Source organism: Fistularia commersonii, chromosome 10 (genome assembly GCF_037954325.1).
Source record: "Fistularia commersonii isolate RoL2024-O1a breed Wild chromosome 10, RoL_Fcom_v1.0, whole genome shotgun sequence".
NCBI lineage: Eukaryota > Metazoa > Chordata > Actinopteri > Syngnathiformes > Fistulariidae > Fistularia > Fistularia commersonii.
In genome coordinates, this window is record NC_141293.1 from 17512878 (window position 1) to 17525844 (window position 12967).

General features: G+C 40.5%; 1 protein-coding gene across 1 annotated transcript; it reads left to right on the forward strand.

Annotated features, from left to right (window-relative positions):
• The first annotated feature begins 327 nt into the window (after positions 1-327).
• Positions 328-11160, forward strand: arl6ip1 (ARL6 interacting reticulophagy regulator 1). Its single transcript, XM_086154121.1, has 6 exons — positions 328-532; positions 1812-1945; positions 3688-3807; positions 4879-4996; positions 6774-6858; positions 10257-11160. The coding sequence occupies exons 1-6, from the start codon at positions 497-499 to the stop codon at positions 10373-10375; spliced, it is 612 nt and encodes a 203-aa protein (XP_086010247.1). The 5' UTR covers positions 328-496; the 3' UTR covers positions 10376-11160.
• Positions 11161-12967: the final 1807 nt, after the last annotated feature.

Below are 12967 nucleotides of genomic sequence, written 5' to 3' on the forward strand. Positions count from 1 at the left end.
CACTACCTGGAGAGTTAAAATGTAACAGCCCATCACTGATCTGTTCTGCAGTTTAAGGTACGCAATCATATCACACAGCAGGTTTTCAATTATCAAGAAAATATCCTTTTAATCGTTCCTGTGGGTTTTTATTTGCTTTTCGCATCTCAACTGAATTTCATGTACTTCCATGCTACATTTGATAGATGAGGGATTTCTCTTCAAAACGTATGAAATACTATACGATCACTTCATTATTATTATTATTATTTTGATTATTATTATGAGGTTCAAAAATTCCAGATGACGCAATGATCGCAATATAAACTTCATATCCCATATTGCCACGGCTCAGTTTGACGCAATGTCTGAGATAAAAACAACCTGCCAGCCTCCATCGGACCGTTAGTGACGCCTAGGTTTTCTGCCGAGAGGCGTGATCTCAGCTGGGCTAGTTTCTTTAAGAAAGTAGAGCCTTTTTCAACCTTGAAAAGTGACCGACGGTAGTATAGTGAAGATGGCTGAAGGTGACAATAAAAGTGCAAATATGCTGGTGAGCATTTCGTCTTTTTACGGTATAATTTAAAAGGTCTGGCCGTTGTGGTGGGCGTGTTAGCTTAAATTGTTGTTCGTATTCGAATGGTTCTCAGCTCAAATTGGCTTCTTCTGTTTCGAACGTAGCAGTTAGCATAAACTTTGCACCGTCATGCTGTTGGCAAAGTAGCTTCCATGAAAACGCATATAGAAAAAAAAATCACCCGAGGGTTGTAACCGTGAACGCAGCTTAGCTAACGTTAGCCGCTCAAATTCGTTCGACATGTAACATGATCAAAAGGTTTCAGCTCCACTTGGCAATGTGAATAAAATAACTGGAAGATTAAATTTTCTGTCTCTGAGGAAACTAACTTTGGTTGTGTGGTTAAACTAGAACACGTTAAAAAAAACTAGCTTCCTATTATGAAAGCTACACGCCCAATCCCTCAACTCTCAAGCATCGGTATGATTTTGATATTGCGAGTAACGAAAAAAATGCAGATTCGTGTGAAAATTGCTCCCTTTCAGTTTTCAAGGTAAAGCGCCAACATTCCGCTTTTGCAAAGAAAGGTTGATGATTGTGTAATTATTGAAGTGATGGTTAACAACACGTTGGTTTTGGTAATATGTTTAATCCTACAGTCCCGAATGCCCTTTATCACAACGTAAACAGTAGCTGTATAATAGGCATTTCATCTCAAATTATAAAACATGTTTTTTTTTCCTTTAGATTCTGGTACAAAAGTATTCCACAAAGGGGAATAATTATGACATTGCTCATCATAGTTTGGGTCAAGTTGAAATTCAACTTATTTCTATTTGTACAAACACAATATGTCATTTTGCTGTGTCATGGAACTTCTTGTACACAGGTGTGTTTTTAATGAACTTAAATATGGCCCCTTTTCCTTTTGAGTTGTCCAGCTTTCCATGACTCTGCATGCACTGCACCAGCACCCTGACCCTCCAAGTGGTACAGGTTTTTCTTTAATTATCAAATAAACACATGTTCACTATGCATTGATGTCAAAATGGCCACCAGGGGGAAAAGTGTGGGGTGCTCAAGTGTGTGTCAGGTCATTGCATGATGAGGGTATGAAATAGAATATTATAATGGAATAATGCCCCAAGATGACCTTGGGTCTTTGATATAAGAGAAGACATTCTTGTAGGATTTTGTCTTTTTATATGTGAGGCTGCTACAGCTCAGATTGGCTTCAGAGACTGCAAACAAAGTGGAAAATTGAGATTAATCAGCAAGTTTATTAACATGTGTGTGCGGGGCGGTCTATGTTCAGGCTCAGGAAACTGCCCAGCTGGAGGAGCAGCTGCAGGGCTGGGGCGAAGTGATCCTGGCTGGGGATCGTGTCCTGCGTTGGGAGAAGCCATGGTTCCCTGGGGCCCTGATGGGCACTACTAGTGTGCTCTTCTTGTAAGTCTTATTTTATTGCACACATTCCTCCCTCTCAGCAACTGATCACATCTAACTGGACAACAATACAAAGTAGCTTCACTGGCTGGAAGGAACTGATTTGAAAAGCATTATACAGCCTTGCCATCGATTTGATGTTGCATTCCGAATTTCATAAATGAGCAATGCCGTAGGGGTAAATTTGCCCCAACAGTAGAACTTTGACAGACTCCTGTCAATCTTTGGGATAAGATCTGAAAACTAGCAATAGCTGTTAAATTTTGTGCAGGACATCGGTTACATTCTTTGGAAGAAAACTGTGTGAAACTGTAGTTTCCCTATAATTAACTCTATTCACACCTTGTGACAATGCAGGCATTTAGTTACAGTATTTTTTTTCTCCTGAAATATAGAGTATTGTTTCAAGTAATGTTTGTGTAAATGTAAAGAATTGTATTCTTCCTGTAAAGAACTAAATACTCTTTGCATAGCACTGTGATCAGGAAGATGATCTTTCAATTTAAGCTTCTTCTTATCTCATTGTATGCACATTTTGTTCAAATAATAACAAGGGAGATTTATGAATAAATCTTCAGAATTAAGTGTTTTAAATGTTCAGAGACCTAAAGAGTAAGGCAATCCTAATATTAGGTACTCTGCTGTTAGCCCATCCTGGGTTTTTTGTGTTTTCTCAGTGTCCTAATAATAGGCTGTGAATGTGCAGGCATAGTCATGTGTGTATATAAATTGTATAAGATAAGTCTGAAGAGGACTATTATATATACTATGTATTTACATAACAGTGAGTCAGAACACTGGGCCTTTAGCTTACCGTCTTGTGATCAAGTTCACCATTCTTTGTTCATTTAATAATTGAATTTATTAATTTTAGTCCTGTGGATGTTTTGTCATAACTCCCACCTCATCGCCCCAGTAGTTACAGCTGTTTACATAGAGAAGAAATATAACCTCAGTGTGGAGTTTCAACTCTATCATTTTCCAATGAGATGTAACGTTTTAAATCACCCTGAAGCTTGAACTCTGTGGTGTACCATCTGCCTCTCATGTGAATAAGATGAGTTGTCGATGGTACTTAACAGTGTTCATGGAAGCCAAAGAAGACGCTTCAGGGGAAGAGAGCATGAATAGCTTTAAGTTGTAATTTTAGAATTACTAAGTTAATGGTAATAATTTGCCAAACTTCCCTGTTTGATGTTCAGGAAATGTCATATGGAAATGGGTAGGATTGTCCAGTTTTGGCCGAAAGCGGTTGACTCTTATACACACTCTTGTGTCTTGAAACAAGGCCTTGTTTTCAATCAATTCATAATTATAATGGATGGATTTGCTTAAGTTAATGAAGGCTCACGCTAAATCTGTTCGTTATGCTATTGATGTGGAGGAAAGTTATACCACTCTTTAACACCTACTTATAAATAAAAAAGTTCTAAATGGTCTTAGAAAAGAAGACTGCAGATTAAGGTATTTGGGATTAAACATTTTGCTTTTCAATCTTTCAGTAATGAAAGATAAGCAGAAACTTCTGTAATTAGTTGTCATTTTGTTAAAACTGCATTCCCTAACATCGTTTGTAATTTTTACATCATTCTCATCTCTTGAGTGACTGTCAATGTATGTGCATTTGCTAATGCAGTCTGAATATATATTTTTCAATATTACCCCTTTACCATTTGGTAAATTTCTTTATCATTCATGTATGATTTCTTATGTGGGTAAAAATATTGAATTTAACTTTTCCACAGGCTGATTTACTACTTGGACCCATCGGTGCTGACAGGACTCTCCTGCACTGTCATGCTGCTCTGCCTCGCTGACTACCTGGTGCCTACACTCGCACCCAGAGTCTTTGGCTCTAACAAGTGGTGAGAACTTCTACCTGACCATTACCTCACACATGTCAGAAAGTTAACATTTCAGCTTTGTTTTTTGGTGTGTAAGGTGTTTGTGTAGTATTGAAGCATTTACAGGAGAACATTTCTCAAATCCATACTAATGAAATGAAACAATTCTAGTGATTTGAATATTATTTTGATGAATTTACAACCTTAAATTCGGTTTACTATAAAAGTTCTGAAAAAGTGCTTCAATTGTGAACATTTAATGTCATGACAGAATGAGTACCTATTTGACTGGAAAATGAATTTCAAACCTAAAATAAACATAAACCTATTTGCAAAATGTTTAATGAAGATACATTCTCCTGTGATGCAGACTCAGTCAAGCCTTTTTTGCAGCTCTAAAAATGGTTTAGGGTTGGACTGAAATGTCACCTGAAACCATCTGCTTAATGAAGCTCTGACATTAGCAGCAGACTCAGCTCTCTGGTTGAGAAGATGGGTCAGGTAGCAGCTTTCAGCTGTTGAAGTGTGTGGCTCACCTCTGTAGAAGCTAGCAGAGGCAAATTATGACCTGCAGCTTTCTACAAGTCTGTCTGTAATTTGCATAATGTAACTCTAGTTCAAATTTTTCCCATGGAGTACTTTGCGTGTACCATACATCTGTTGCTTAAAATTCTTTAATGTTAAAGTGGACTTGTTTAGTGGATGTAATACTGAGCTATTTTGATGGTACACTGGTTCATATCCTTTTTTTTTCTTTTCTTTTTACATTTTAAACATGCAACGTTCAGTGAGTCTTTTTTTTGTGAATGAAGTTGTCTTCTCTGAGACCAGAGGTAATCAGTGGTTATGGCATCTTGTTTGGCTTGTGTGTGTTGTATCTATAAGGCTCTGACCAACAACCTGCAAAGGTGTAAATAGTGAGCATGTGAATGCTCAAACTTATGGTATTTTGAACTTTGTTTCTTTGTGGTATTAAAAGGGACACCTTACTATGTTTATTTATGTTTTCAGAGGGATGAAGTAATGTTACATATTCAGTAGTTGTTGGCCTCTTGACAGGAATGTTACCATGCATTTTCTTCTTGCCTGCAGGACCACGGAGCAGCAGCAGCGTTTTCATGAGATCTGTGGCAACCTGGTGAAGACCCAGCGTCGCATTGTAGGCTGGTGGAAACGCCTTTGTGCACTCAAAGAGGAGAAGCCTAAAATGGTAAATAGCTTAAAATAGGTGTCATCATCTTTTAATTTGTACTTTCTGTATGAAATGAAAGCATGTGCCGAGGGGAAATCCAGCCACAACATTGTTGTATCCCTGGCTTAGGATGGGTAGAGCACATTGCTGGTCAACCAAATTAACATTATCCATACTATCAGGATTAAAATGCTTTATTGGCTGGATCAGTCATTTCCTGCAGCACCACATTGCCCACTTTTTTGGTCTCTAGTCGGTAATTTAACAAATGATGCAACAGTACGAAGTGACTTCAATACAATGAAGCCTTCCTGTGTTCTAATAGTACATTTCTCTGTGCTCTGGATAAAAATATATCCTCTGCTGATTTGGCTTTGCTGCTCCATTAATAAATCTTAAACTGGGTTACAGCTGCTAAGTGGGTTTCTCTACAACCTTGAACAATTGTCCGATTATGGCCACCAACTCAACTGACAATTTAGCCCAGTTCTGATATTAAAGCTTTAGATGAAGCTCTGGGGTGTAGCAAGTTGACCAACTGATTTTAAACCACTATACCATGACGTATGAGAGTGGGGATTTTTTTCCCAAATGGATTCCCATTTCATTTACAGTTGCGATAGAATATTTAACCTCCTCACAAGACATAAGATAAAAGATAATGACAAAGTCTCAACACCCCTGCTTCAGTATTGTGTGGCGCGTCATAGCTTTCATAACCTCAAAACAAACGTTTTTATGTAAGCGTAGACAAGCTTCTCTCACTTATTGATCAATGCCTCTTCTGCACTTGCAAAAGGCCCTGGTTCAGTGATGTTTTGTGGGTTCTGTGTTGCAGTTGCCCTTTTTAAATCTCTACAAAGATTTTCACTCTGATTTTACCTGGTGACTGAAAAGGCCACTCCAGGATATTTCAGGATCTCTCTTACTCAAACAAGCTTTGGTTGACTTTGAGGTGTGCTTGGGATCCTTGTGATGCTGGATAGCCCAATGATTAACAAGGTTTATTTTGTCAACAGAAGGCACTATGTTCCCCTTTAACATAGCCAGATATTCCTAGGAATCCATGATACCAGGTACACAGTCAATATTGTCAGTTCCTGCCTCAGAAAGACAACCATGCACCATCAATGACCCACCTCCATGCTTAGCCCTTGGGGACGATATTCTTCTGGCCAAAAGCCTAGCCTTTTCTATACCAGAGGTTCCACCAGTCAGTTTGTTCAGTTAGAGTAGGATTTCATCAGTCCATAGAACTGTCACCTAAAACTAGTCTCCCAAATTTCTCCTGCCATATTGGAATCAACTTTTGATGTCCCATAGGGTCAAGAGTGGAGTGCTCTGTGGAGTCTGCCCATGAAGGCCTTGTTTATCCATTGCACATCTTACAGTTTCCTCTGAAGCACTTGTACCAGCTTACTTCTACACATCCTCCTATAGTAGTCTTTCAGCTACATATGAAATTGTCTCAACTTATCTAGTGAGCACTTTCATACCATGCCGTTTCCCAGCACTTGACCCTAAAATTATGTCACCCATTCACACATTGGAGGTGATAACCAGGCAACTTCATTCTACCAACAGCTGTCCCAAAGTAGTGACTGCCACTGTTGATCAAAAAATCTATGGTACCAGAGGTCAACATTGTAGCCCTATACTACAGAGGATAATTTTTTAATATCTTTGTTTGGTGGTATGCAGTGGGATGTTTTTATTATTCTTTTTTTAATCCAAAAATGTGCAGTGTCTGTAAAAGGTTGAAAAACACTGTGTGACCATGTTATTTGCTCCTCAGTATTTTGCCTCAGTGATCAGCAGCCTGCTCGTAGTGGCCTGGATCGGACAGCAGGTGCACAACCTATTTCTCACGTACTTGATCGGTGAGTATCTTATTGCAGTAGGCTGACCAAAGCTGTGGTTTCAGAGGACAGAAAAACACATTCTTTGAATAATGCTTAAGTATTGATGGTAGGCATGCATTTCAGTGCAACAACTACAATGTATTTTTTAGCTGACCAGAGCTGACGGGGTCCAGTTGGGTTGTGTGCCACTCACTAGCTGTACTGCAAACTCACACTGGCAGTCTTTCAGCTATCATAAAATTAAAACAGCCGAAGCCAGTCGCTTAGTGTGTACACCCAAGTCTTTTTTTAAATATATAATGACTGAAAGTTGTGTAGTGTGACCCCTGCTTAAGACAACTGTTAGAAATACTTCAAAACATGTAAATAAAGTTCTTTATGGGATATTTTGTTACATGTCTCTCTGGGAGACAAATCTGGCAACTGGCAAATCATGTCTACCCATCCATCCATTGTCTAGTGATTATCTGGGATCGGGTGGCAAGGGCAGCAGCTGAAGCAGAGTGGCTCAGAACTTCCCACACTCTGGCCACTTTGCCCAGCTCTTCTGGGGGATCCCCAGGTGTTCCCAGGCCAGCGTAGAGACATAGTCCCTCCAATGTGTCCTGTGTCTTCCCCGGGGTCAGCTGGACATACCCAGAACACCTCACCAGGGAGGCGTCTAGGAAACATCCTGACCAGATGCACAAGGCACCTCCTCTGACTCGTCTCCATGCGGAGGCCCAGCGACTCTACTCTGAGCAACTTTTGGATGGCCGAGCTCCTCACCCTATCTTTAAGAGAGAGCCCACCTTAAAGGAGAAAGCTTATTTTAGCCGCTTGAATCTGCAACCCACAGCTTGTGACCATTGGTTAGGGTAGGAACATGAAATCAATAGCTAAATTGAGTGCTTCACTTTTTGGCTCAGCTCCTTCTTCAGCAGGACAGACCAGTGCAAAGTCCGCATCACTGTTTACGCCGCACTGATCCATCTGTTGATCTTCTGTTCCATCTTTCCCTTACTCGTGAACAAGACCCTGAGGTACTTGAACTTCTCCGGCTAAGAACCACGGTCTCAGATTTGGAGGTGCTGATCCTCATCCCGACTCTTCTGTGATGAAGGACAGCCTTGGCGAAGTCCAACCCTCACCGGAAATGAGTCTGACTTAGAACCGGCAATGCGCACCATGCTCTAGCACCGAGCATACAAGGAACTAACAGCCTGTGTTACAGGGTTTGGTACTCCATACTCCCAGAACACCCCCCCCCCCCCACAGGATTCCCTGCAGGACCCAGTCAAATGCCCTCCCCAAGTCCACGATGCACATGTAGACTGGTTGGGCAAACTCCCATGCGCCCTCAAGGAATCTGCCAAGGGTGTAGAGCTGGTGCACTGTTCCATGGCCAGGATGAAAACCACATTGCTCCTCCTGGACCCGAGGTTAAACAACCCGTCAGATCCTCCACTCCAGTACCCCAGTGTGATTCCCCCTGTAGTTGGAGTACTCCCTTCGATCCCCCTTTTTAAAGAGGGGGATCACCACCCTAGTCTACCAATCCAGGAGCACTGCCCCCGCCCCGAGCCGTGTGTCGAGGTGAGTCCGACTATAATTAGTCAGAACCACTCAACCTTCCACACTAGCTCAGGCTCCTTCACTGCTAAAGAGGTGACGTTCCATGTTCCAAAGGCCAGCTTCTACAGCTGCCCATTGGACCGCCAAGGTCCCCCGGCCTGGCAACTGACCTGCTCACATCGCACCTGACCCTCATGACCCCTCCTATGGGTGGTGACCCAAGGGAAAGGAGACGCATGTTGCCCTTTTGGTCAAAAGTGGTTTAGCCTACGTAAAACGGCCTTTGTTTGTTTGATTACATTACATTCTATCAGCTAAACTCAGCAAAATTGCTGTTTGTCGGACCCTCATGTAGACTTTTGATTAATTCCCTGAGATCTGTCGTCCTTAAAATGAGTTAATTAAAAAAAAAAAAAACTTGTGTGCGCGTGTGTGTGTACGTGCATGTGTGTGTGTGTGCAACACATTAGTTTGTTTATTTATTTTAACTGCTCCTTTGGCGCTGATGGACAGCAGCCAACTGCTCATGGTTCATCCATGATGGGTTAAATGCAGAGAATGAAGTTCCCGATGAGGGATTAATAAAGTATAAATTATTAGAATTACAAAATTATTTAAAAAGTGACCCACCATCCAGTGAAAAAGCTGTCAATGTCACTATATTCAAATAAACAAATTTTACTGATGTATGGGTATTCAGTAAACCACATCATGTCCCTGTATTAGTGGGTCTGTGTGAATAGTACTTAATTATTTGAGCAACCGAATTTAGCTATATTCATGCAATCTTATTTTTACAATTCTTAAGACTCATCTGAAGTCTTGACTATTTGTGTATTGCTTGCTTGATGGGCTAATGTTTTAGTATCTTGACAGTGTGAAACACGTCCCCTTAATTCTCACATGACTTAACACATACTGGAAATACTTGTCTTGGTCAGCAGGTTTTGGTTAGTGCTGTTGGTTTGGTTATGATTAAATCACACTTTTCAGTATTTTATCAAAACTAAATTTTCTTTAAAGATACAGCATCCTTTTTTTGATCCTATGGCCCTATTATCTTTCGGCATCCTAATATTGCAGCAATGGAAACTTTCCAGTCAAATAGCACATTACAATTACATTTTATATTAATGACAAGATGTTAAATTCAAATTGTACTGAGACCAGATCTCATCTCAAGGTTTTGTGTACAAGGTTATGTATCAAATGAAAGTAATGCTGCTGTGTGTTTACCACCATTGCTTCAGCAAGGCAACCGCAAAGGAACAGTCATCAATTCTCTCCACTCAATATGTGTCAAGTAATGGCATGTGACAGAAACGGCTTCAGAGCCTTAACACACAAAGTATTCTTTGAGCTGCAAGCTCCTCTTTCAAGCAACTGATATTACAGAGCACAAAAAACAGTGCACACACTGTTTTCCTTATCACCAGACCTTTATCAGATTTATTCAAGTCAATCTCTGCCTTTTGGACTAGATTAGGATTGAATTCGATGTCTCAAACTATTGCTCTTGTAATTTTCAGTTTTTATCTATTTAATCTTTTGTTATTTTAGTGTGTCCCCAATAGAACAGGAGTTCAATAAATAATCTCCAGATAGCTTTTCCCAGCTTCAGGAAAACCACACCACTATATATAACTATATTTGTGTAATTTCAGTAACTGCGTCACTCATTTTCATCTTAAGTGCTTGAGAAACAAATTGCAAAAAAGAAAAAAAAGCATTTGGGGACAACAAGCATAGGTCAGAATAAACTATATTCAAAACCTGGAGCCCATCTATCTACAGTATGTTACAAATCCACCCTCCTCAGCTTTAATTTTGACTATTTTGTTGTACTTCCTCCCCTACCACAGTGAGCTTCTTGCTTCTCCTGCCTGGTCTGAACCAGCACGGTGTCATTACCAAGTATGCCTCGATGGCCAAGAGGGAGATCAACAAGCTGCTCAAACAAAAGGAGAAGAAGAACGAGTAGACAAACGAAGACAAAAGCTGAAGCAAACCACACAGGAGGTAGAAGATAGTTGTTTAAAGAAGAGCAAAAAGGAGGATGTTCTTGTCACAGAGCAAGACCATTTTATTTTCACACATTGGTTTAGTTTCTTGTCTCCCCTCCTTAAACATGTAAACCTCACATAATTTTGTTCCTGTTTATCTGCTACGCATGCAGCTGCCACATGCTCACAGTTCTGTCAGTTTGTCACAAGGTTACACACGGAAATGTTGAAACCCTACCCCCACACTCTGACACAACTACCCTAAACAACACAAAGGTTATCTGTTTTTTTTTTTTGTCTCCTAGTTCAGGTTTGCTTCATTTTATTATATCAGTAATGCTTTAAATCCATTCCCTCAAGTTCAACTGACTACTGAGCAGTTTGTGTAGCATTACTGTTTCATTTTAACCTCCTAGACTCCTTGCAGTATTTGTCAGAATGAAATAAGATCATGTGTGTTCTCCTTGTTTTGATTGTATTTAAGAGTGCAGAAAAACTGGATTTAAAGCAGAGCTCCCCAGGAGCTAAGTGTTTGTAGATAGAGGCCTGCTACTGCACTGCCGCAAGCTGGAATCTGGTGTCGTATTTGAACCCCCCAGTTTACGCTGGTGTGGGGCATCTCTGTAAATATTCTGTCTGTCCCTGTTAGTCCTGATGTGTGTCCTTCTCCCTCCTCCCCCCTCCCTTCTCGTCTGGTCTGATCACTGTCTCGTTTCTGGTTTATCAGCCATCTCTCTGAAACAATAAAGTGACTTTAAATGAATTTTCATAGCCTTTTATATTTTCATTGGTGCATTGTTAAGAGCACCAGCAGTTCTTCATCTGAATAAAAAAATGATTATGCATCCACTTGAGAGACTAATTCCAGTCAGGAAAAAGAAAAACCTACTAGCTAACGATGCAAGGCCTTTAGTCAACAAAATCCCATACAGTTGAACAGAATGTGTTTGACAGCTCTTCCTGTCAAATCCAAATTAGAATAAGATATTCCCTTTGAAATCTCACAAATGGAATAATTTAAACAAACAGTCACCTTGGCCATCCCCAAGAAGTGTGTGCTCTCCCTACTGTTCTTTAACACCAATGACTACTTACAAGGATCTATCTGCAATACTCAGTTTGCAGAAAACACAGTGGTCATTGCATATAGAGGTTAAGGTTGTACAGCTGGTCCTCTGGTATGGTCAGAAGAATCTGGATCTGAACCTGCTTAACACAGGAGTTCAGAAGAAGGCCCCCTATGCTGCCCCCATCATCATATTAAAGACCACTGTGGCTACTGCAGAAACCTGTCATTGTATAGGATCTTTGGTCTTCTTGGAAATAAATTGGTCATCCAACACAGATGCTGTGATTTAAAAAGCCCGACAGAGGATGTATTTTCTGTGCCAGCTCAAGAGTTGCAACTTGCCTCAGGAGCTGCTGATCCAGTTCTACATCGCAGTCTTCCAGTCTGTTCTCTGCACCCCCATCATCATACTAAAGTGGTAAAGTCCTGAAGTAGCCTTGAAGTTGTTTTGTCTATTTTCTAACATAATGATAACATACCTATAGTTTGTTTTACTGCAAATAGAATACACTGCATTAGTAGTCTATATCACTTGTAGTAGTAATAATACTAATCATATAATGCAATTTAATATTGTGGCAAGTCGGGTTTGCGCAGGAAAAATAGAGGAATTACTTTCAGAGATTATGCTCTTTAATTTAATACATGCTATAACCATGCAACAAACAGAAAAAATCTCAGCATGATTCACCACACAATGTCATTGATGGATACCTACACCTCCGGTCATGCAAAAGTAATGGAGAAGTGCAGGGGTGGGCAAAGTTTTTGGCTCAAGGGCTGCACTGACTTTTAAAATTTGACAGACGGGCCGGGTCAGTACAAGATACAATAAATACTAAAAAAACGCATTTGTTAACAGTACATATCAGACTCGTCTGACATTGGTCTGAACATTGTCTAATAAAACTGGCTTGGTTTTGAAGGCTCTAACGTTTGCTTGCATTTCATGCACAAACCGGTTTTTCCCTTGTAGCTTCACGTCCAGCTCATTCATGTATGTTAGTATGTCCACAGTAAAGGCTAAGTCACAAAGCCAATATGTGTCATTCAGCTCAGTAAAATTCTCAACTGTTCTCAAGTAGCTCCAAAAATGAAATAATCTCCTGAAAAAATTAAATAAGCTCCCACATTCATTGATCCAATCATTCAATCATTCAAATCAAGCATGAATTCTGTACCAATTTTTTGCAGGCTGGATTAAAAAGGCCAACGGGCTGGATGTGGCCCGCGGGCCGTAGTTTGCCCGCCCCTGGATTAGTGCATCACGCGTACCTGTATAGCACACTTAAATATCAACTTGGACTTTCATCAAGTGTTAAACAACAGGAGGCCAGCAAATGTCTGACTGCCAAAGCAAAGTATGCTGGGAAGACTCCTGCAAGTCTCCCCGCAACACGTCATGTAGCCTTCACCCAGCTGGTAAATCGTTCCCTGCAACCTTAGCATCCATAATTAAATCTTTTAAGCTGTGTGGGACCTTGTGCTGTCCGACGGGTCG

Excerpts from the sequence above, each read along its gene's own strand:
- arl6ip1 (XM_086154121.1), top strand. The coding sequence starts at position 497 with ATGGCTGAAGGTGACAATAAAAGTGCAAATATGCTG. Across the intron at positions 533-1,811 it reads ATAAAAGTGCAAATATGCTG|GCTCAGGAAACTGCCCAGCT; the intron begins GTGAGCATTTCG and ends GTCTATGTTCAG. Across the intron at positions 1,946-3,687 it reads ACTACTAGTGTGCTCTTCTT|GCTGATTTACTACTTGGACC; the intron begins GTAAGTCTTATT and ends ACTTTTCCACAG.